Source organism: Urocitellus parryii, chromosome 4, assembly GCF_045843805.1.
Source record: "Urocitellus parryii isolate mUroPar1 chromosome 4, mUroPar1.hap1, whole genome shotgun sequence".
Lineage (NCBI taxonomy): Eukaryota > Metazoa > Chordata > Mammalia > Rodentia > Sciuridae > Urocitellus > Urocitellus parryii.
The window spans coordinates 65,114,406-65,139,597 of NC_135534.1; the positions used below are offsets into that span (position 1 = coordinate 65,114,406).

Below are 25,192 nucleotides of genomic sequence, written 5' to 3' on the forward strand. Positions count from 1 at the left end.
ATCTAAATTAGCTCATGTGTGTGTACTAAGGGACTAGATTTTTAAAAAGTAGGTTCTTTTGAAGTAATTGTAAGAAATACCTACAACGTAGGGTCATTCTGAGGTAAATGCTTACTTAGTCCAGTGCCTGACATGTAGTACATTCTCTTGGAAGTTTGAGAGCAGGGATTTCTTTTTCTTTTCTTTTTTCTTTTTCTTCTTCTTCTTCTTTTTTTTTTTTGTTTACTTATGTATCCCAAGTACGTCCTGGTGAGTACTTTCACATAGTATGCACTCAGTAAGTAATGTGTTGAATGAATGATTATTTAAGTTTTGCTTTGAGGGTTCAAGGTGATGTGCTGGCATTTGACCAGCAGAGGGCAGAACCTATGCAAAGATCTGATGGGGGGGGGGAATGATTGGAACAGAGCTTTCAGACAGGCTGGCACAAATATAAGGGGAGGGCTGAGAGAGCAATGCCTACATCATAGCACATTAGAAAGTTTAAATATAACCCTTTAAATACTAGAATTTTATTTAGTCCAACTCTCAGTAATGTAATAACACTCATCATCTACTTTGTGAATTCAGATAGATAATTAATTCTAAAGCCCTGAGAGCTCCCTAGATTGGCCATATTAACTGTAGCTTTTCTTTTAAACTTAGAAGCTACCCCAGACCTCTCATAAATCCCCTTTTGTGCTTATGCTAATTTACACTGGGCTTCTAAAATATGCAAGCAAAGGCATTTGAGTTATTTTATTATTAAGCTCTGTGAGTGTGAAAAGTGTGTGAGGGAGAACCTCTCCTACCAATGGGGACTCTGAAGTCTTAGAGGAGACATCCCAGGCCTGCTTGCTGCTCTGTCTCTCCAGGAAGCTGTTTCTCACACTTTTCTCTACAAGCTTGCTTTGCCTTCTTCCCTTCATTCCCTTTGCTCACTTAGATCTGTCCTATCTTTCAAAACCCAGTCAATGACTCTTTTAGAGCTCCTCAGTCTCATTTCTCAAAACCCTTACAGCACTCTCCCTTGGCCACTCATTCTTACACTCTATTGTTCTCCATATTTTATTTGGGAGTTTGAGCAGGGCAGTCTCTAAAGCCCTATCAGCTGTATATTTCAGAATCTGTTCTTTCCATAGGGCACATCTCCTTAAGAAAGTCTCCACTTTCTCCCTCAAGAAGAATTAAAGGAAGGCTTGAACACAAAAGGGGCTCAACACAGACTTGCAGGTAGTTCACCAACTGCTTGTGGGAGAGAATGCATTCTTAAGCTTCCATTCAAGAAACACAAAGGCATTTATTTTTGCTTTTTCAAAGTGGAAGTAGCTCCTCTCCCACTTATTACATAAGTAACATACTTATGGTCAAATAAGTCGAGTATGATATATACAATTATAAAGTAGAAAGGGAAAAATCATACATAATTCTATTCCTCAGAGATCAAAATAGTCTTTCAGAGTTTTGCTATACACAAACATGTATGTTTCAGTGGGGCCTGCTGGGTACCACATAGAGATCCCTTAAATTGAAATCAGACAGACAGAATGGTGGGCAGCTCCAGTCAGGGATTCAGGGCAAATAGCTTTTAAATAATTCACTCACCATATTGTACAAATTAGATTGAACTACATGAAATTACTGATATTTGGCAATTTTTGTCCTATAAAAGCACAGCAATTTTACATGGTTCAACTTAAAGCATATGAAGCCTAGGACAGAACTCATGGGTTCCTTGGAGACTTTCGAGTTTAATTATTACATCGTGCTGAAGAATAAAAAGGACCAGAGAGAAAAAGGACTAGAGAGAAAAATGACCAGCCTAAGGTCATTTACCACATTAGTGGCAGAAGCAGGGCTTCTGAATCTGTTAATATGATCATCTCTTAGGTGTGATAATAATGTTCTAGAAGAGCATTCCAACTTAGTATCAGAAGATATGTCACAGAATGTAATCAAAGCAGAAGAGACTGCTTTAGATGTAGTGAAGGTCCCATGACTGGAGATATGGTGATACATTTTTATAATCTTTACTAAAGTAAGGTACTTCTGAATTTTCCTTTCTTCTCTCTTTTTATTGTACCAGGTAATAACCTCTAGAGTGTTTTACCACTGAGCCAGGGGCCACACCCACATCCCTAGTCCTTTTTTATTTTTTATTGTAAGACAGGCTCTTATTAAGTTGTTTAGGGCCTCACTGAATCTTTTTCTTAAAGAGAATCCCCAGAATTGTATATGCTTTAGGCTTGGGTCTACTCCAGTGTAACACAGAGTTTTGAAGTGCTAGGCAAGGAGACCAGAGCTCTGTGGTTCCCAGTCATGGTACCTCTCTGGCCCAAATGGGCAGCATGGCACTTTGCCTGCTTTTTTGTGCAGGGTAGAAAAGGTAAAACCACAAATGTTAAATGTGTGTGTTTTAAAAACCACCCAAAAATGTGAACTAACATAAATAAGTAAATTTACTCAGACATCCTGTCCACGATATGGGATAATCATTACTGCATCTCATGGTTGTTGAAGATAACACCTTAAAAAATGTCTCCAGAGCATCTTCCTGTTTCATTTCCCTTTGCTACAACTTCTCCTTCTTTCAACCCCATCCCCAAGTACTCCTGCCACTTGACCAATCATTAGTCATTATCTTTTTTGTACGTTCTGTGTTTGTTCATGGGCTCCCACTGTTACATAAAAAGTTTTAGCCACAAGGCCCAGGCCTGGTAGCCTCCTCTCACATCCCATTGATGACCTCCCTTAGCCCTGTTTCTTGTTGACTTTATAGAGACAGTGAAGCCGATGTGGTCCATAGCTGAGTTCTGGAGGTTCCAGAAGACAATCCTCAAGTGTCTTAATCTTCCACCATCCCCAGCCCCTTTGTGTCAGATCACAGACACACGATTTTTGATGTATACATGGTAGGGGTCACTACGCTTGTCCACTTTGCGAGAACGGGTGTATCCCAGGATGAGGCTGCCCACAGTAACAGCAAACAGGAACATGACAAAGAGAATATACATGTAGGAGTTGTCATCACGGCCAGGGAGGTTGAGCCGCCGCTCCTCAGTCTGGTTATCTGACCCTGGTCCAGGTCCTGGCCGGCAAAGCAAGTTGCTGTGAAGAGTAGCATTTAAGGCCTTCAGCACCGCATGTAGGCTCTCATACCACATCTCAGTCCCATTGGTAGTCTCCATAGCAACAGAAATTGAAGCTGGGGAGAATCAGAGGATGCTATGATGGTGAGAGACAAGAGGGAGAGGATGGCTTCTATTACCTTCAGCTTGAGTGACTTCCCCACTTTTCAGATCTCAGCTAGAATCCTAACATTACAGTATACTCTCACTACTTGCTTACTCGCTTACTTCTCCACTACATCACAAGCTCAATAAATGCAGGAGCTATATCTGTTTACCTATCGATGTATACGAGCACTTGTGACAGTACTTCATAGTACTCCAATAAATACCTGTGGAATAAAAACCTTCTTGGACCATTGTAACCCGCATTAATTTCATTTGTTTCTTTTATCCCATATGTCACTGAGCTTTAGGCTAGAAGGGCCCTAGAATTATTTAATATAGCTCCTTCCATTTTATGCACAGGGAAACTAAAGCCCACAACAAATAAGTAGCTTGTCCATGATCACAGAGACTGAGAGATACGGCGAAGATAAAGTCCCACTCTTGGAAGACCAACTTAGAGTTCCTTCAGGTCCCATCCCAGCTCTCCAGGGGACTATGTGGAACCATTTTAGAAGATAGGCATCAGAACTCTCCTTCAGAACAGTTCTTTTTATATAATGCATAGACACCATTTAAGGATGCTTAGATGGCTTAGATTTCACCTATTTGGAACCAAAGACTGGCTCATGGGACCTCTCAAGAATCCTTGGTGCCAAATACTAGGTATTCCTAGCTCTTTGGGGAAATTGTTTTGGAAAAGAGGGGACTGGAAGAGCAGAAAGAAGGTTAATGATCCCTTCAGGTCCTGGAAAAAAAGGAGAACAGATCCAGCTGAGCAGGAAGTAAAGTGTTCAGTCTGGTTTGGGGTTTACCTGCAGCACCTCAACTATCCTGCCTCCTGAAACAAAGGCACTACATATCTAGTTTACAGTAGGTGATAATAAATGTTCCCTTTCCTTCTTCTCAGAAATCCTTAGTCTATTACAAAGAAAAACATCCTAAGACAACTTTGCATCCTGTCTCTAAACAAAAACAACAAAAACAAAACAAAACAAACATGCCATTCCATTAACCAGGTTTCACACTTACTTCCATCAGGAAGCCTTCATCCAGGGCTCCCACCCCTCAACCATACTCCATAAGTTTACCAGCTCAGCTTTCCCTTCCCCCACCATTTACATATAAGGCAATTTGTGGCTGTACTCTTTTTTCTTTCTTCCTTTCTTTTTTTCAGTGTAGTTGGACACAATACTTTAATTTTATGTATTTATTTTTATGTGGTGCTGAGGATCAAACCCAGCGCTTCACACATGCTAGGCAAGTGCTCTAATGCTGAGCCACAAGCTTTACTGCTGAGCCACAACCCCAGCCAGTGGCTGTACTGTTTTTCCTAAGCATATCAGGCCACATGGTTCTATTTAGCAGGACGATATCTTCCCCCAAATCTAGGAGACTACCCTGAGACTCACTCGGTGTTCTTTTTTACCAAGGGACTGGATGGGTATTCTCCTCCTCTCAGCAGTTCTCTATAAATATGTCTACTCTTAGGACTTTATAGCTCAAACACCCATAATTCACTCACTAGTTCCAAAGCTCTCCTTCACATAGGTAGAAGTATCAATAAACCAAATAATGGTAATTAACTGCAAGGTCTCCCTCCCAGAAAATATGATAAATATTGATGAGTGGCTCTTTGAATGCATAAGTTGGGAGGAAGAATCAGTCACCTAGGACTAGTCCACACTTCATTCATGCAAGGGCTTTGAGACCCTCTGCCATCTAGTACTTGTGCTGTATTATCTGGATGGAGGAGGGGGAAAAGATCAAGGGCTCACTCAGTTAAGATCTAGGAGACATAGATTCTCACCTACTACTCTTGACAGGCAATGTGCCAATGGTGTGGAGGAGCATCACAATGAAATGAATGATTCAATGAATCACTTAGCAAGTCATCATTTTTTAGGCCAGGTCCTATGCTGGGACCTCAGGGAGGCTTGAACCTAGTCTCTGCACTCAGAGGCTCATCTCCAGTTTTAAATGATTTGGGGTCAAACCAGGAGCTACTGAGGCTTAAAAGAAGTGATGAATTTTGATCAGGGCTTGAGAACGTTCACAGTGAGGGAAGCATTTCAACTGGACCTTGAAAGATTTTTAGGAGGTAGAGAAGACAGGGGAAGGAAAGAGTTGAACAAAGTACATTAATGAGAAAGCGCATAAAATGTTTAGATGCATGGAAAGTAACATGATGAGGTTAGAGCATAAAGTCATGGAGGGCAAAACAGGATGTGGGACAGGAGAAACCGACAGGAGCCAGACCATGAAAGGCTGTGAATGCCATGCTACAGAGTTGGACTTTATCCTGTAGTAGGATTGTAAGAAGAAAAGATGAAGAAGAAAGAAAAGAAAGCAACCATAGGAGAGACCACAATCTAGAAAACTCACTAAATGGCAGGCAAACTCACATTTTATCCTTTGAAAGAAGATAAAATGATCAGATTTTTACTGAGAAAAGATGCTCTGGTTGCTATGTGGACTGGAAGGGACAAGAATTGAGGCAGGAGGTCTAGTGATAAGGGTGTTGAAATTGTTTAGGGGTAAGATGCTGAGTCTTGGGTGAGGGCAGAAGGGATGACTGGGCTGGGGCAGGAACAGATGTGGAGATGTGACAGTTGTCTGGAGGATGGAAGGGCTAAATGTGGGTTGAAGGAGGAAGAGACCTCAGACAAGTTTACAGGTAGACAATAGACAGCATATGTGTCTAGAGGAGCACAGTTTAAGGGAAGTATTCCCTGATTAGCCTTCAGTCTTCTTATCTAACAAAATAGACCATCATTGGGAGTTGTTATAGAATGGGCACAGAATGTTAGTTTTGCAAGATGGAAAAGTTCTAGAGATCTATAGCACAATGATATGAAAATAGTTAACATTATCTAATACTTAAATGGTTAAGATGGCAAATTTTGTGTTATGTGTTTTTTTACCACAGTTAAAACAAACAAAAAAGGTTATCACCCCTGCCCTGGCTTCCCTAAAGGCTTGCTGTAAGCATATATTTTTATTATGTTGAATATAATTTAATTTTTTAGAAACAAATACATATATATATATATTTTTAAATAAAATCAGTACATACTATGAAGGTGAACTCTCTCTATTCCTGGTCATCCAGGGCTCCTTGCCAGGGCAGTCACTATTGTTAATTTTCTTAGGTATCCTTGGAAAGAGGCTTTAAATGACGGCTAGAGGGAGGGTAACCTCAATCTAAAAAACTCACCAAATGGCAGGCCAACTCTCTGACTCTGAGATGACTTCAGGAATCTCCTTGTGGATACCTTAAGGCTCTTTAGTTGCTCAGTCTCTTCAGGATGTCTCTGGACATGTCTGGGGTCTCAGGATTGACTTTAGGTACTTGAAGGGGCCAGAGCTGGAAAATGGGAAGGAAGAAGAAACCAGGCACACAGAACAAACTTCAAAACCAGGGTGGATCACTCAAGGCCAGTTCCTGAGGGTTGTGCAATAGTCTTTCTGTGGGCTCAGACCCCCTTCTAGTTCTCCTCCCCTTCCTGCAGCAGCTGGGTCAGGCCTGCCTAGAGCTGTACTTACAGGAACTATGCAGTGGCCAAGAGGCACCAGATTGCTGTCTCCCAGCTCCAGACTCACAATGTCTTAACTGCGTGACTTCATGAAAAGCCCCAGTTTAATATATGGACTCCTGCTGTGGGATCAGCTAATGGTGCAGCTTAAAACATCCCCCTACCCAAGAGACTTTTAGAATCCCAAGGGAATGGGCTGGGGATGTGGCTCAAGCGGTAGCGCCTCGCCTGGCGTGCGTGCGGCCCAGGTTCGATCCTCAGCACCACATACAAACAAAAATGTTGTGTCCGCCGAAAACTGAAAAATAAATATTAAAATTCTCTCTCTTTAAAAAAAAAAAAGAATCCCAAGGAAGTGATGCAAGTGGTAGAATGGTAGTTATGTAATAACAAATGATGTGCTACTGATCAAATCTATTTAGACAGACAGGGTCCAAATACATTCAATTGTCTCACAATTAACACTATTTGTGCACACTTTTCTTGGGAAAATTAAAGCAGAATATTATGAAGCATTGGAACCAGACACTCCCCAGATACTGGCAGATGTTTTATTTTTATAAAGAAGAGGCTGGAAGGGCCTTCAAAGTCCATCTAGTTTAAGTGTCCTCATTTCATGAGAGAAATGGAAACCCAGGGAGCTGCCTTGGCTCAGCTGCTACTTGTGTGACTTTGGGCATATGACTTCCTTTTTTTTTTTTTTTTTTTCCTCTCAGCTTCTATCTGCCCCTGTAAAATGAAGGGATCTGATCAGCTCTAACATCCTGTGACAGTACAGATCACAAACCAGGCTGTGAGATCTTGGGAGATTGGTTAGACTGGTGGGAGAGGCACTTTGATGGTTTTTTAGAGCCCCTTAATTCCCAAGATAGAGAAGACTGCAGATGTTTTCCTCAGGTTAAGATACTCCTGAGGGCTGTGGCTGTGGCTCAGTGGTAGAGCGCTTGCCTACATGTGTGAGGCATGGGGTTTGATTCTCAGCACCACATATAGATAAAATATGGCAACTCAAAAAAATATTTTAAAAAAAAGGTACTCCTGAGCCCTGGGACCAACTTATACCTAATATTCCAGTCTTGATAAGCAAAGAACCAAATCAATTGACTTGTTCATTTTCCCTCTTAGCAGTCCACCTGCTGATAAGTGGTCTAGCATGGGGAGGAGACATAATGTGTGCAAAGTGGTGGATGGGACAGTGTGAAGGACAGGGTGGGCTCTGAGGTGGGGTTCACTGAAAGGTGTGAAAATTCATCATCAGGTTCTCCTACTAGGGTTTCTGTGGATAGACCCAGGTATTTGTGGTTCTGATGGGAGGAGCAAAGAGGCCATAGGCCATGGGTTTGGATGGGGATGAGGGCCTGGGTACAAGGGCATCCTGTTTTAGTCAGGAGAGGCAGAGAGCTAATGAAAGGACAGGTTGGTTCTCTGTGACCTGCCTTTGATTTCAGGTTGGGTATTGGCAGTCAGCAACACTGGACATTTTGCTTCTCTTTCCTGTGCTCTTTGGCTTCCCTCTCTAAGAGAGCATCAATGGATCACCAAGCTCCCAAGATGGACCGGTTTAGAAAAAAAGATTTTAAAAAGTTCCTGAGCAAGCTGAAAGGGATTTTAAAGACCATCTCCAGTTTAGATTATAGGCCCAAGTCTCCATTTCTGTGGTTGGGGAGACTGATGCTCAGAAAGGGGAAGTAACTAGTCCAAAATGAAATGGCCAGTGAGTGGCAGAACTTGGATGAGAACCCAGGTCTTTGTTGGGCTGTTTTTCTACTTCAGATGACAGTGTTCCCTTGCATCCTAGCTGGATATTACACCAAACACTGCCTCCTCAAGATATGGGGCATCCTCCCCTGATTCTATTATCACTACCTTTCCCTATACTACATATTCTTGCCAATCTTAGTCAAGGATCCAATTAAGGGGGAGTTGGTAGGTTTTGAAAGACAGCCAGCCTTCCTCTGTGGTCTCATTTCCCATGGCTGCTCTGCTCTAGACCTACTCCTGACTCACAAGAACTCTCTGTCTACACTGTGCTCCTGCTATTTCCATCACATAAACAGGTCCTCTGTAAAAGTATTTGACTTGAGGGCTAGGGATGTGGCTCAAGTGGTAGCGCGCTCGCCTGGCATGCGCGGGGCGCTGGGTTCGATCCCCAGCACCACATAAAAATAAAATAAAGATGTTGTATCCACCAAAAACTGAAAAATATTTAAAAAATTCTCCCTCTCTCTCTCTTTAAAAAAAAAAAAAAGTATTTGACTTGCACTCACCAGCCTCTAATTTGGGGATTGGGGTACAAGTGTGATATGAAGGATAAACTTAGTGACATTTTCTTTCAGGTTTCTCTGGGGAAAAGTGAAACTCCACTGTTGGTTCCTTTAGTTCCCTATTGCTTTGTTTCAACTACTCTTTCTGGATGAGTGTCTTAAGGCCTTGGAGTTGAGGTAAAGAGAGGCAGATAGAAAAAGTGACATAAAGCAAATAGGAGATCCAAAGATAACCCCTGAGGTATACAGTGTTGCCACTGTCATTTTGATGGCCTTGTCACTGCTGTAGACTGGAAAGCCTGTGGAGTGGGAGAGGAGTTTAAGGGTGGACCTTAACATCTAGTTGGGAAGAGACACAGGAATGGAATCTGAGCTGGAAGGGATCTTAATGACTAGGTTGTAAGTATGCACCCTCTTTCAACCATCCATACCTCGAGGAATCACTTGCTCAAGGTCTTACGCTTGGTAGAGGCAGGGATGGGACCAAAAATCAGGTATTCCTACTCTCCTTCCACAGATATTTCCACCATAAGTTCCCTGCTTCTTATAAAGTAGGGTCTAAACTCTTCTGATTATCATTCAAACTTCTTTGGATAAGACACCGACACTGGCCCCATCACCCTACAGTTTTCCCAGTGCCCTGTACCCATTCTCTAAGCATTCCTTGCACTAGCACACCTCCTGCCTTTGATTATACTGTTTTCTTAGCAGGAATTTCCTTCCACTCAGCAAACACCTACTCATCATCCTTCAGGATCCAGCTTCAATGTCAACTCTTGGATCCTTTCCTGAGACACCTCCTTCCCTACTACCTAGACAGTTATTCTCTCCCTCTTATCTATTCCCCAAGTGCTTTGCACAAAGCTCTATTAGAGCACTGTGCTGTAATGAAATTGTGTGCGTGTGCAGGTGCTGTGAAGTGTTGAGGGCCAGAACTTCTGCCTCATACATAACTTTATTCCCCACGCCTGAGGACACAGCTGGCACTCAGGAATAAATGAATCAATACCTCCTCTATACACACGGCCACACACACACTCACACTCTCTCTCTGTATCATGTAAACAGCTTATAATACTTTTTTAAAAAGAGAAGCAACATCAAGGACTGGCAAAAACAGATTGTTCATTTAGTCTGGGAAAGAGAAGGTTCAAAGAAAAGAAGCTGCCTCTATCAGGTGGGGTTAATTAGGGGAGGAGGAATTATGAGAGTCCTTTGGAAGTTCAGACACTTCCTGCACCTGAACCCCATTTAATCCAAAGAGCAAACATTCCTGGGCCCCAAACACAAGCAATGGTTTTGCAGTCTTCTTCCCTGTATACCTACGGAGGGTGTGGCTCTACACACCCACTACACAGCACACACACTTAATCCAGGTCTCATTCTTGGCTTCTGATCTTTCCTTTCAAGGGTTCCTTTCAGATTCCAATCTTGGCTCCATGTTTAGTTTTGTGACCTTGAGGACCACATTTATTTTCTCTGAACCACATCTATAAAATGGGAATAATTATCCCTGCCCTGCTTACCACACATGAAAACTGAAGGAGACAACAGATAGGAAAGTGTTTTAGAAGCTGTAAACATAGGAGAATATTACTGGGCAGCCTGGTCACTGTTTGCCTCTCTGTCTCCAACTTTCCCCCTCCCCCATATCAGTTAGACCAGCCATCTTGATGCCACCTCTCCCCACTCTGGCTCTTTTACCCTCAGAAGCAGCCGGGGGCTCTTATTACTCTTTGTGATTTTCAGAAATGCTTACTTCCTTCAGACCCATCCTTGTTTCCCACCCTCTCTGATCATTCTTATAGTCCCTGACCATTTGAAGGCACCATTCTGTAAGTCCTGGAAATCAATAGACCTGGGTTTCTGCCTCCATTTTCCAACAGTCTAGCCATGTGTTAAGAACCTTCTCCCCTCGGTCTTGTTTTCCTCCTTAATAAGATGGGTTTTCTTGTCTTCCTCTTAGAAGGAATTTGGAGCACCCACACATTAAGTTTATGAGTAGGAATATACTTTGAGAAGAGTGAAGTGGGAAGGATGGAGAATGTGGTTGTTGGTTTTCATCCCAAGGAGTCAAGAAAATCTGAAAGCAGTTTCCGTGCCTCTAGCATGTTACCTCCTCCATTTGGAACTGGCAAAGTGGCTGGATGCCAGGAGATAATGAGTTTCTACCCTTACAATATCCCTTTGTAGGAGATTGTGGAGAGAGCCCTGGAGTAGGAGTGAAGAAACTTGGTTCTAATTCTCTTTGGATCCAGGTGTGACCCTAGGTTAATCATGTTGCCCAGGAGAGTTGAGAGGGGGATTAAGAGGAGATACTCTCAGTGGGCTCTCACACTAGGGCTGAGCTTGAGTACTTACTTACTAGATAAGAGATTCCAGGTCCAGGCTCCCCTTCCCCTCACGTCCCTTGGGTACTAAGCAACAGGAGCACAAGACTCATTTTACTGGTGGTGAACCAGAATAAGAAAGCACAAGGCACAGAGCAGGCAACACAACCTGCTCACTGAAACCCAGATCTCTGGACCACCAGACTAATCCTTAAGGTTACTAGCAGCAGCAGAAGCCTCTGGGAGTCCCCATGCTTTCCCAGGTACTGGGTTGGTCAGGGTGAGAGACACAACCAAGTAGAGAATGAGTAAGTCAACTCTGCAAAGCCAGCAGTTCTGGCCAAGCGGAAAACACTGACCGCTGGAATGGAGTTCCTCGTGTACAGGAGCTGCGGACCAGTATTTGCTTGCATTCCTATAGGCGTGGAGGAGCTTTTATGCCACCCTCTGGGGGGCCTGGGAGCATGGGTGCAAGTCCACCCCTCCACCCCCACCCTTCCACCCCCCCCACACACTCCCCCCTCCCTCTCTCTCTCTTTCACACACACACATACACACACACACACACACACACACACACCCGCGCGCGGTTTCCTGGCTTAGCATTAGTATGCAAGGTGTCCAGCTCCTCATGCCGCGAATATCTGCTCTCTGCCCTGGGAGGATCTGCTTGGTTCTTAAACTGCAACCCTTGTTGGGTCCGCGCTCTCAAGAAGAACGTGTTTTGGCCCAAGGAAGAGAGGCCCAAAGATCTCGCTGCTTTTTTTTTTTTTTTTTTTTTAATCTCCAGCTGCAGCTCAGCTTTCCCAGCCCTGAGAGTGCGCCTTACCTGCCTCTTGGCAAAGACCCAAGAGCGCTCGTTGGATGAGGCGCCCTCTACTCTTGGTGATCTGGGCACAGCGCCCCTCGGAGTTCTGGCCCCTCCAGGTGCGCTCCGACAGCGCCCAGCACTGTCCTGCGCCCTCGGGGGCTCTGCACTCTAAACCGCGCTCAGCTCCCTTTCCCCTTCCCCAGGGTGACTCCTCCCCTGACCCCGCCCGATCTCAGCACACCCACTTTTCCCGGGGCTGGCTTCAGGCGCCCCCGCCCAGCTCCTTAGCCTCACCCTGCTGTGGGATCGGACCTTCTGTCCCCGTACCGCTTCCTGGACCTGAGACCGAATTCCGAGTCTGTATTGTGATAGGCAAGTTACTGCCTCCTTGCTGAACCTTGGCTTCCTGTCTGTGAAGTGGGTACGGTTCCTGCATACGTTCTTCACAGTCTTATGGTAGGACCAAACGAGTTCTCAGGAATACAAAATATGAAAACTGGAGGGTCACTGAGAAAACGCCTGATTGTAACACAAAGCCTTTTTTCCAGACAGGATACAGACCCCCAAATTGGGGAGTGGAGTTGCTCATGCTCACCAAGCAAGTCAGTGGCAGAATTCAGACTCAGAATCCACTACATCCCTCTCCCTAGCCCCAGCAGGTTTCTCCTGCAACCAAAGTTTCAATAGGTCCCTCAAGCCTGACCAGCTTGTGTCTGGCACATCAACCTGTCTCTGTCCCAGAACACTCTTCATTTTCCAGCCATCAGGTCCTCATTCAAATGTTGTTGGTGACATTGCAGTCTCCAAAAAAAGCAGGGACTCTGTAGGGGGCCTATCTAAATCTTCAAAACCAGACCAAGGCCTTGCAATAATTAGTAACATACTCAGCCTTTGCAAAGATCTGCTCTAGGATATCTGCAGTTCACAGAATGTCAAGATATAGTATCTAAGAAATGCTATCATTTTAAAAAGACCTACCACATGGTGGACATTTTGTACAAAATCTCTAATCTCCATCAAAACACATTGTTTTCTGGGTTGTTTCTGTGGTCACATGTTTTGACCCAGCTATTCCTTCTCAGTCTGGTGATCTCTGCTCAGAGAAGTCATCCTGACCACCTAGGTGTGCAGTCTCAATTTTCAGTTTGCCTAAGAATCAGCCGGGGAACTTGTTTTAACACAGTAGACTGATTGATTGATTGATTGTAGTTGTAGATGGACAGAATGCCTTTATTTTATTTGTTTATTTTTATGTGGTGCTAAAGATCAAACCCAGTGCCTCACACATGCCAGGCAAGCACTCTGCTGCTAAGCCATAGCCACAGCCCCTCAGTAGACTTTTGGGCTCTACTCCAGAGGTTCTGATTCAGGAGATCTGGAATACAGCCCAGAAATCAGCATTTTTAACAAGATTCCCAAACACTCTGATGCACATAGTGTTTGAGACTAGCCTTGAGGAAATAGCCCTGGCTCAGTGGGGTCTCCCTCCCAGATCCTTTCCAGGCCTTGCAGTCACTCCTTAATACTACTTATTATAGTTAGTGAGAGTAACTATTTCTCCTCCTCATCTACTAGATGGTTCTTTGAAGACAGAGATTGTCTCCTGTTTTAATACAATTTTAGAGTTATAGTTTTAAATTCTTACCAACTTAGAGTGCTAGAGTCATTTAGTGACAGAACCTAAGTTGAAGGACTCTTACAGTTTTCTAGTCAAAATCTCTCACCTAATGAATCTTTGTATTTCAGGTTTAACATGAGGCTGTCCAGTCTTATGGTAGGACCAAACTTTGCCAGACTTTCTGGCAAACTTCAAGTAATTAAATTGCTTAGGGCCTCATTAAGTTTTTGAGGCTGGCTTTGAACTCACTATCCTCCTGCCTCGGCCTCCCAAGTGGCTGGGATTACAGGCATGCCGCCGCTGCACTTGGCTTATGTTAAGATTTTTTATTTTATAAAACTTTTTTAACGAAAAAAAATGTTAAGATGTTAGAAATTGAAAATTCCATGACTTGTATATTTAAAATTCCATAACACTTGTACACAACTGTTAAGTGTATAAATTTGTATAACTTTTATTGAAGGCAATATAACAATATCTATTAAAATAAAAACACATATCCTTTGACTTGGAAAATCATTTCTAGAAATGCAACCTCTGTACTCACCTTGCGTAAAATAATACACGCACATATTTGTGTATGGATTCTCATTACAGCCTTGATCTAGAAGCAAAGATTTGTAATAACCTAAATGTCTTCACTGAGGACTAGCTAAATAAATTCTAGTAAATCACTCAGTAGAATACTTCATAGTTGTTAAAAAAAGAATGAGGATGTTCTTTATGTAGTGATCTGAAACATGGCTGAAGTACAGAACTGTTCACATAGTATGCTACTACAAGAAAAATGCATACAGGAAATACCTCTAAAGAAGATTTTTATCATAATTAGGCCTCCAGGAAAGGAAACTTCATTTATAGGGAAAAGGGGTAGGAATAAGACCTATATTTCAAACCTACCACTCTGTACCTTTTAAATTTTATTCCATGTGCATTACTGAGATTTTAAAAACTGATCAAAGATTTTCAAAAATAAAAAATTAAGGCATTGAAATATATAATTATAAAAAACAAAGCAGTGTGGGACAATGTTTGTAATTTTATGTTTGGTTTTACCCAGGTAATAATTAAAAGTACATACAAATATGTTTCCCCATGATCAAGTACTGGAAACAAACACAAATCAAAGGATGTGTTAGATGAATGCAAGGATTATTTTTTCTTTTAACTTTAAATATTATAGTATGGTATGAAAAATATGTACAGTACAGTAAATGAAAAATAGGTTTAAAAAATCAAATTTTGATTTAGATTGCAAAAATCTGATGTTCACCAGAGGATTCAGAGAGAGGCTTATACAATGCTGGGTGCACCTGGTCACGCTGCCAGAGCAGGTTCTATCTGGTTTCCTGCCAGCCTCACTGAAGGAACTCCATCTTGAGCCAGGAACTGCAGCTGGTCACGTCCTCACCCTCGGCACTCGTTCACTGGGCCCTAAACAATCTATTTATTTATGAGGAAAAGACTGTGAACAAACAAGAAGAGGATTTCTCCATGGTGGAGGGGAACCAGGGTGTTAGATATCCTCCTTCAAATGCTCAGTTTCCTTCCTGGAGGAAGGGCTACAGTGGGAAACTGGAGTGGGATCCATCCTGGCAGGAAGAAGAGTCAGGAATCTGAAACAGTGCCCTGACCCTATGCCACAGGCCCAGCTTAGCCAAACTCTGGCCTTCTACTCTGCATCCCCCCCCCATCCCTGCCCACCTGTTGTTGGAGGCTCCACTCCTCCAGAATGCTAGCCCCACTTGCTCTTCAGAGCCCAGACCTGGAACCTGAGACTAATCCTGCTGCTTCTCAACTTCATGATTATGGATGGACATCACTTAGCCTCTGAGTGTTGGTTTTCTCATCCATACAATCAACCTTGCCAGGCTGAGGGATGGCTAAATGAGACAGACACATAATCTCTGTTCTCCTGTCCCACTTCTATGCTACCTGCTTCTCTGTGGGAGGACGTCACACCGAATGACCAGCATTTTCCTTCCTGTGATCAATAGAGGCTCTGCCAGTCACTTTCTGGTCACTTTCGTAGTGATCTGGCCACATTCGTAATGGCCCCAGACACTGCCCGGAAGTAGCAGAATGTGTCTTCCTGCATAGGCATGCCTTCCTGCAGCCCCATGGATTGAGCTACGCTCACCTGTTCCTTTGTGATATTACCCCTTTGCCCTGTTTGGGATAGAATGTTTCATGGAACCTCCCTTTGTGTGTCCCTGTCTCTTGCTCTGCCTTTGGGTGTGGCCTTCCTAGATGTCAGTCAACCTGCTGACAGCTGACATCACAAAGCTAGACTCAACCCCCTGAAACCTGACCCCTTGACTCATTTGAATGGCTTCTCCTCAATAAAAGGGTCAGCACAGCACTTACTGGCTCTCTCTTTCTGCGGATTCTTAAGGTCAGAGGAGCCATCACAGGACCCCCCCAAGAAAAAGGTTTGTCTGTCTCTTGTGTGATTATTTAAGCGTGGTACAGTTCTCCTGGAGTGACTCTGAGTGTTTTTGTTGCGAGGAATGTGGCACGTCTCCATCTCCTTGGCCTGCTCCTCCTCAGCCTATGGCTCACATTTATCAGTCATCTGCTCTCTTCTCTCTCCTAGAGATCCCAGACCTAAACCATCACTCTCACTCATCCACACGGTGCTCCTGATCCATGCTCCCCGCTTCTTGACTCTCTCCACTTGGATCTCCAATGAGTGTCTCAAACTTGATTTATCAAAACTGAACTCATCATCTTCCTCTCCCAACTTGGTCTTCATTCGGTGTTCTCCATTCCAGCATTACCTCTAGCATCCATCCACCCACCTGCTAACGCCAGAAATCTGGGGGTTTTCCTGAGTGGAAGCCACTACTCATAGATGACAACAGGAGCAGGAGCAGAAACATCCATTTTCCATCACGTAACCTGGGAAGTAGAGAAAGCTGGAGTGAAGCATGCATGAGGGGATGAAGCAGAAAATAGGAGACAAAAGACTACCTGGGTTCCCTAAAAGGCTTCATGCTCTGGTCCTATTCTTGAGTCCAGCTGCTGCCCTACCCTTGGAATCCATAAGACCCCAGAACCTTTTCCAATAACCTCTTCCCATCCCTGTCTGTTCTTAGTGGTTTTTTTTTAAATGTTTGAGTTGGTTTTCTATACTTGCAAATATAAGAGTTCCGATTAATAAAAATGTATTAATCAGAATAGGTATATGGCATATATATATATATATATATATATATATGTATACATATATATATATATACACAATAGAATATTATTCAGCCTTTAAAAAGAAAGAGATCCTGTCATTTGCAACAACAAGGATGCAAGTTACATTGTGATAATTAACTTCCACATTTAGGTGGGTTAGCTCTTACATGTGTCTGTCAGAAGCAGGAGGCTCTACTCATTGCAGTCCCTCAGGAAGAAGTCACCACCTTTGGGGCTGGGATAGTGGCTCAGCTGTGGAGCGCTTGCCTAGCACACGTGGGGCCCTGGGTTCAATCCTCAGCACCACATAAAAATAAATAAATAAAGCAAGAGTATTGTGTCTGACTATAACTAAAAAAACAAATATTTAAGAAAAAAAAGTCACCACCTTTAATTTTATTAGTTTATGTTCCAGAGGGAAAGAAAAATCTGAAGAGTTTGGTCCCAGCTACTCAATGCTCCAGCTCAGAAGTTATAAGTTATCTCCATTCATAACTCATTAACCAGAATAAGTTACCTACCCTTATCCAATCACAAGGGGGGCCATGAAGTAGAATTCGACCATGTGTCCAAAAGGCAGAGAGCCAGACATATTTGGTGAACATTAATAACTACCACACATTTCCGGCTGTCTATTCTGTGCCAAGCCCTGAGGTAGAAGCCAGAGATATGGGAACGAGTAAGTCATGGCTCCTTTGTTTTAGTAGATTTTTAAGATTTTCATTTTACTTTTTTAAAATATTTTTTTAGGGCTGGAGATGTGGCTCAGCGGTAGCGCGCTCGCCTGGGATGCGTGCGGCCCGGGTTCGATCCTCAGCATCACATACCAACAAAGATGTTGTGTCCGCCGAGAACTAAAAAATAAATATTAAAAAAATTCTCTCTCTCTCTTTCTCTCTCTCTCTCTCTCTCTCTCTCTCTCTCTCTCTCTCTCCTCTCTCACTCTCTCTTTAAAAAAAAAATAAAAAAAATAAAATATTTTTTTAGTTGTAGAGGGACACATTATCTCTATTTATTTTTATGTGGTGCTGTGGGTAGAACCCAGTGCTTCACACATGCTAGGCAAGTGAGCCACAATCCTGCCCAATTTTCATTTTATTTTTGATTGTCATAATAATTGTACATTTTGGGGGGTGTGATATGGTATTTTGATATATGTGTATACATCGTGCATTGATCAAATCAGAGTAATAAACATATGCATCACCTGTTATTTATCATTTCTTTGTGGTGAGAACAAAGTTCTCTCTCCTAACTGCTTGAAATACACACTACATTATTGACTAACTCCCTACTGTGTAAAAATAAAACACCAGAGCTCATCTAACTATAACACTGTACCTGCTCCTTACCCTTCTTTTCCCCTATGCTTCCCAGCCTCTGGTAACTACTATTCTACTCTCAACTTCTATGAGATCAACTTTTAGATTCCACATACAGATAAGATTATGTATTATGTTTTTCTGTGGCTGTGTCTGATTATTTCACCTAAAATAATATTCTCCATGTTTATCCATGTTGTTACAAATGACAGGATCTCTTTCTTTTTAAGGGCTGAATAATATTCCATTGTTTATATATATATATAATATTTTCTTCACTGGTTCATGGATTCTTATGTTGTTTCTATTTCTTGACTATTGTGAATAGTGCTGCAATTAACATGGAGTGCAAATGTCTTTTGGGTATACTAACTTCAGTTCCTTTGAATGTATACCTAGTAGTGGGATTGCTGCATCATAGGTAAATCTATCTGTAATTTTTTGGGGGAACTTCCATACTGTTTTCCATATAGTTATATGAATTTATATTCCCATCAATAGTATGTATGTAATGGCTCCCTTTTCTTCACATCCTTTCAATATCTGTTATCTTTTATCTTTCAATAAAAGCCATTCAGCTGGAGTGAGGTAGTAATCTCATTATAGTGTGGATTTATATTCCCCTGTTTGCTAATGAATTGGAGCACTTTTTTTCATATACCTGTTGGAAGTCATGGCCCCTCCGAAAGCCTCCTCATGACAACACTACAGAACTGGTGCTATGATAGAGGGGTCCACTCTCTGTGGCATCTCAAAATAAGGGAAAGTCTACATGAGGAGTCAACAACTCAAATGCCTCTAGATGTTGGAAAGCCAATGTCAACAAGTGGGCTGGAGGAGAAAGAAGGGGTGGTACTGGAGCGACTGGAGAACATTATACCTACTTCTCAGTTCTCACTAATTATCAGGAAGATGGCCCATTCTTAAATGTTAACAACAATTAGATACACATTCATAAATTCTCAAGAACACATCTGGGGCCACCAATAGCCCACGAGTGCCAGTTTGTGCCCCCAAGTCTAGCACACAGAATGACAGTTTGCCTTGCTACACACTGGTCTGTCTATACCAAGGGTGTGGTGCTCAGCTGTGACCACTACCCCTAATGGGACACACATGAGCCAGGGCTGGTGTGCAGACAGGTAGGCAGGATGGGGGGAAACTTTAAATAGTTCAATTCCATTTAATCAGTATTTACAACTAGTGGAAAGAGGACAGCCACAGCTCTATTCTTAAGGACCCTACTTCCTTGGGGGTGGAGGAGTCAGTTAAGTGATCTGAGGATAATTCTTCCAAGAAGATTCATGGAAAACAGATTATATTAATAATAATGATAACAATTTATTGAGCATTTGCTCTATGCCAACATGATACTCTATTCTTTACCTGTCATTAGATCACTTAATTTTTACCACACTCTGAGGCAAATGCTGTAACATTCCTTGTTTCATGTAATGAAGTGAGGCTCAGCAAGGTCAGGTAAATCAGCCATTACACCACACAGAGTGATTTTTCTCTGGTCCAGAGCAGGACAGCCTGTCTAAAAGAGAATGTACTTAAGAGAGCTAATACCTGGCACTGTAAATGGGTGCTGAGTAAATTTTTATTCTCTCTGGAGTCATTTAAGAATGAGCTGTGTGGTCACTTATTAGAGTTGCTAGAGAGGAAGGCCAAGTGTCAGATGGGTATAAACATGTTCATGACCTTCCAAGAGTGAAAATCTCTTTTCTTAAAAAATAATTATTTCCCTTCTTGGCAGTAATACTGCAAGTTAATTATCGACTACTCCCCAACCTGCCCCCGATCTATAACAGTGGCATTGGTCCCAGGGATGGGAAACTAAGGCTTAGAAAGGATATGAGTCAAATCATGGGAAGAGGAAGGCAAATCATCAGTTAATTAATATTGACTGAGTGTCCATGTTACAAAGCATATTGTTCTGAGCTCTAAGTCTGTGCACAGCAGGAAAAGATGAGGACAAAAGGTTTCCACCCAAAACTCAGTCCTAGCTTTGTCTTGAATTTACTGTAGGAACTTCAGGTTTTTCTTAAGCTTTGGTTTCATCTCTATACAATGGGTGAGGCGGGAGTAGAAAGATACCTCTAGACGAATTTCATCTTGAACAACTGATATAAATTGTTTGTACTCAAAAATCAGATGTCAGAAGAAAGGCCTTGCCTTTCTTTTTTATTATTTTTTAAAATTTTTTTGTAGTTGCAGATGGACAGCATGCCTTTATTTGTTTAGTTTTTCATGTGGTTCTAGGGATCGAACCCAGTGCCTCACACATGCTAGGCAAGTGCACTGCCACTGAGCTACAGCCCCAGCCTTTCTTTTTAAAAGTAAGAGAAGCCACAGAATCCTGGGAACTCAAAAGAACTTTTAGATATGATAAGTCAGTCTAAGGCTACCCTGTGTGATTAATGAACACTTATAAAATGTGAGGTGTGCTATAGTGCCAAACCCATACCAGATCTCAAAGAGTTAGTATGAAAAACAGTAAAATATCTCATCAATGTTGATATTGCTTTATATTAATTTTTCATTAAATTGAGATTAAGTATATTAAAACTAATATTACCCTTTTTTCCTCTTTTGTACCTTTTTAGTGGGGCTCCTAGAAAATGTCAAATTACAATGTGGCTCCCATTAATTTCTAGTGAACACTGGTCCAGGGAAAAGCTGAAGCTCAGAGAGAGGTTGTCTTCTCAGTCAAGGTTCTTTCTATTCTCAATGAGCTGTGGAAGCCATACTCCAAGATGGCCCCTAAAGATCCTCATCTCTTGCAGCACCCCTGACATCCCTTTCATACTAAATAGGGCTCATCTGTTTGGAAACTGCAAAAATTACTGTATGACTTCCAAGGCTTGGACATAAAAGTCACAGTGGCTCCTACTTTCTCTCTAATATCACTTGCTTGGAGAAGCCACATGTTTTATCATAAGAACTTTCTAGTGGTCTCTATCAAGGGGTCCACATGGTAAGGAACTGAGGTCTCCTCTCAACAACCAGAACCAACCAGGAAACTGTGTGAACATCTTGGAAGCTGTCCTCCAGTCCATCAAGCCTTCAGATAATAGCTAACATCTTTAATCAAAAATCATCCATAACCCTAAACTAGAAACATCTAGCTAACCAAAAAACCAAATAACCCAATTAATAAAGAGCCAATGACCTGAACAGACACTTCTCAGAAGAGGATATACAATCAATCAACAAATGTTCATCATGTCTAGCAATTAGAGAAATGCAAATCAAAACTATTCTAAGATATCATCTCACTCCAGTCAGAATGGCAGCTATTATGAAGACAACAATAAGTGTTGGTGAAGATGTGGGGGAAAAAGGCACGCTCATACATTGCTGGTAGGACTGCAAATTGGTGGTGGGACTGCAAATCAGCCTACAGAGACACAGCCACATCAATGTTTATAGCAGCACAATTCACAATAGCTAAACTGTGGAATCCACCTAGATGCCCTTCAGTAGATGAATGGATAAAAAAAATGTGGCATTTATACACAATGGAATATTACTCAGCAATAAAAGAGAATAAAATCATGGCATTTGCAGGTAAATGGCTGGAGTTGGAGAAGATAATGCTAAGTGAAGATAGCCAATCCCAAAAAACCAAATGCCGAGTGTTTTCTCTGACATAAGGAGTCTGACTCATAGTGCGGTGGGGAGGGGGAGCATGGGAGGAATAGATAAACCCTAGATAGGGCAGAGGGGTGGGAGGAGTAAGGAGGGGGCAAGGAGTTAGCAATGATGGTGGAATGTGATGGACATCATTGTCCAAAGTACATGTACGAAGACATGAATTGGTGTGAACATACTTTATATACAGAGATATGAAAAATTGTGCTCTATATGTGTAATAAGAATTGTAATGCATTCTGCTGTCATGTAGTTAAAAAATAAAATCAATTAAAAAATTTGATAATTAAAAAAAAAGAAACATCCAGCTAAGCTTCTCCCAAATTTTTGATCTACAAAAAATGAGATAATAAATGTTTACTATAGTTTTAAGTCAATAAGTTTTGGTGACTCATTATGCAGCAAGAGGCAACCAGTACACAGCATCCTAAACTTAAGGGTCTCATGTAGGAACATTCACTTTCCTCTTCAGCATTTGTAGTGTGAAAAATTATTATTTTTGTGGTGCTGGGGATTGAACCCAGGGCCGTGTGCACGCAAGACAAGCACTCTACCAACTGAGCTATATCCCCAGCCCAAGAAATTATTCTTGTTCTTCCTGTAACCTCTGACCCAGTTCAGGGTATCCCAACCCAAAACAGGGAAATTATCAAACTTGAAGAATCTAACCCAGGAAGACAAGATCCCACTTTTTTCTTTGATAATGCTCTTCCCTTTATTGCAGAAGGCACCCAGGTCTCTTGAGAATGCAAAAAGTGCCACATCACATCACTTTAATGTGGGCCATCCAGGGATTTGATTCCTACAAAAATCAATGGAACTCCACCAGAAATATTCAATTAGATACAGTATTAGGAAAGTAACAAACAATTGAGAATGTCAGTCTATGACATCTGAGTTTCTCTAGGCTGAGAAACTGGCCATACTAATGTTATACAGCATGTTTCTTTTCATGTTTTCAATCTAGAACCTGAGGTAGGCAAAGATAATATAATTAAACTGCAACACATAAGCAGACAATGGTTCAGAGCTCATGATTTGCCCTTGGTCTCACAGTCAGTGAATAATAAGCCAGGTCTAGAACTGGGGTTCCAGTGACTCAAGTCAGATTTGGTGGTTTCTAAGACAGGGTCATCCTGGCTGGGATAACATGAATACTCTTTAGCTGGGGCTGTGGTCCGAGACCAGTGTGCACTTGTACGTCTCCTTAAAGGCCACAAGGAAAGATGGCATTACTTCATCCACGGTGATGTGCCTCTGGAGCTCCTCACTTAGGGAAGTGACGCCTGTCCCAACCAGTCCGCAAGGTACAATATGCTCAAACCATGTGAGGTCCGTAGAGCAGTTCAGAGCCAGGCCGTGGGATGTGATATGCCTTCCACAACGAACTCCTGCAAGGCAAGTCAAAGGGTTTTAGAATAGATAGCCTCCTCTTCCCAGGCCTTGGGATCTCAGCACAAAGAGGGAAGTAGGCCAGATGACTGGTTTTCAATTTTTGTTTCTGGAGCATGGATTGTGCACAGACTGGGGGACATCGGCTACCAAACCAAGCGGTCTTATTATGGGGATTCCTTTAATAGAAGGATTATTGCTTTAAAAGTTTGAAAATTAGTGTCCTGTTTTCACATTGTGATTCACAAGTAATCTGGCAATTCACTTTTTAAGTCTCTCCGCCCTTAAAAAAAAGTGTTGGACTATATATGACTTCTGAGGACCCTACTGCTTCTGGATATAAGATGTCTCTGAAGAGGCTAAAAAATTTCAAACGCAGCAGCGCGCAGTACGGATTCAAAGCCCACTAGGGTCACCCCTGCTCGGTCCAGAGCTCTACCCTCACCTCCATGGGTCCAGCCCCAGGCCCCGCCCCGCGGCGCTCACCGATTGCGCAAACCTTGCGCTCGCCCAGCCAGACGCCGGTGTAGGGCGGGGGCCGCGCGCGGGCGCCTCTGAGGCCCTGGAGTTCGCACAGGCGCACGGCGCACGCCTCCAGCGCCGCCACGTGAGTGCGCAAGCTCAGGCCTAGGCGCCGCAAGTCCAGCAACGGGTGGCAAAGCAGCTGCCCCGGGCCGTGGAAGGTGGCTAGGCCGCCGCGGCCTGTGGCACGCACCTCGGCGCCCAAGGCCCGCAGCCGCGCCGTTTCCTCCGGTGTCAGGCCACCCCGCAGCCCGGCTGTGTACACGGGCCCCGCGGGCTCGCACAGCAGGAGCGCGCCCGCCTCAGTCCCCGACGAGGCCTTAGTTGCAGGCTCGGCCTGCAGTCGCCGCAGCCAGCGCTCTTGTAGCGCCAGTAGCTCAGCATACTGCACGCGACCCAGCCACACCAGCCGAACCCCGGGTTGCGACATCTTACTGGCGGTGGCGTCCTGGACCCGGCCCCCTGCCTGGGCCGGAGGGCGGGGATTCAAGGCCACGCCCCAAATCGCTGTTCCGGAGTCCTGGTGTAAGCTCCGGAGAAGCTGTGTGATCAGAAGATTCGGCGTCATCCATTCATTAGTTTCAATAATCAGTATTTAGTATGTGCTGTTCCTGCAGGCACTGTCCTGGGCGCGCGATACAGGGGTACACTGTGTATGAGAAAGATCTGCGTTGGTAACCGTACATTCTTACAGCAGACAACTAGCAAGTGCATTAAAGTATTAAATTACATCATTTCACATAGTGATAAGTGCTCTGAAAAGAAAAATAAAACACGGTAATGTGGTGTTAGGTTGACTTTTTAGAAGATTCTAAGATGGAGATTACCGTGCAGGAGGTTTTATGAAAGGCAGGAGAGGGTTGTCCTTCAAGACCATCACCTGTAGGAGGATGATAGATAGCAGGATTGAGGAGGAAGAAGTTGCACTTTGAAACAATTACATCAGAGGCCTTAGCCAAACCCAAGGAGTGCTCTGAGCCTGGTATGAACCATCAGTTATTCCAAATTGAAGCAAGGAGTCAGAAATTTAGATCCTTGCATTGACCATCCACTGATACAGGCTGCCCTAGAAAGGCACTGAGACTTTTGGTAAGCCAGCTTCCTTTAGTGGTGGACAGTCAGGTCCCAGAGAGGAACTCAGTCGTGAGTCATTAGCAACCCACTCCTAGAAGCTGGAGGAATCAGTGATTAAGTTCTGATAGTGGCCCACAGTACCCACTGAGTGTCATTTGAGCAAATCTGTTTTAAAGGGGGGGGTCTGTTCTTAAACATTTGAACATTTTTCTAGGCCCTTAAAAAGTCACTTCCAGGTGCTGTCCCTGAGGCATACAAGATCTCT

The 25,192-nt window shown here is 43.1% G+C and overlaps 2 protein-coding genes across 4 annotated transcripts; both read right to left on the reverse strand.

Moving 5' to 3' along the window:
* Positions 1–1,259: 1,259 nt before the first annotated feature.
* Kcne3 (potassium voltage-gated channel subfamily E regulatory subunit 3) lies at positions 1,260–12,303 on the reverse strand. 3 transcript variants are annotated; one of them, XM_026379507.2, is made up of 3 exons: positions 12,172–12,303; positions 6,430–6,579; positions 1,260–3,184 (listed from the first exon to the last, which is right to left on the reverse strand). In XM_026379507.2, the coding sequence occupies exon 3, from the start codon at positions 3,165–3,167 to the stop codon at positions 2,856–2,858; it is 312 nt and encodes a 103-aa protein (XP_026235292.1). In that variant the 5' UTR covers positions 3,168–3,184; positions 6,430–6,579; positions 12,172–12,303; the 3' UTR covers positions 1,260–2,855. The 3 variants fall into 3 exon arrangements, with proteins under 3 accessions (XP_026235292.1, XP_026235291.1, XP_026235293.1); XM_026379506.2 differs by having other exon boundaries at positions 1,260–3,204; XM_026379508.2 differs by lacking the exon at positions 6,430–6,579 and having other exon boundaries at positions 1,260–3,204.
* A 10,350-nt stretch (positions 12,304–22,653) lies between these two features.
* Lipt2 (lipoyl(octanoyl) transferase 2) lies at positions 22,654–24,353 on the reverse strand. Its single transcript, XM_026379517.2, has 2 exons — positions 23,818–24,353; positions 22,654–23,330 (listed from the first exon to the last, which is right to left on the reverse strand). The coding sequence occupies exons 1-2, from the start codon at positions 24,281–24,283 to the stop codon at positions 23,101–23,103; spliced, it is 696 nt and encodes a 231-aa protein (XP_026235302.1). The 5' UTR covers positions 24,284–24,353; the 3' UTR covers positions 22,654–23,100.
* Positions 24,354–25,192: the final 839 nt, after the last annotated feature.

Bases quoted from the DNA above. Each gene is read 5' to 3' on its own strand.
- Kcne3 (XM_026379508.2), bottom strand. From the start codon at position 3,167: ATGGAGACTACCAATGGGACTGAGATGTGGTATGAGAGCCTACATGCG.
- Lipt2 (XM_026379517.2), bottom strand. From the start codon at position 24,283: ATGTCGCAACCCGGGGTTCGGCTGGTGTGGCTGGGTCGCGTGCAGTAT. The intron at 23,331-23,817 runs GTGAGCGCCGCG...CTTGCCTTGCAG, and splicing joins GCGCAAGGTTTGCGCAATCG to GAGTTCGTTGTGGAAGGCAT.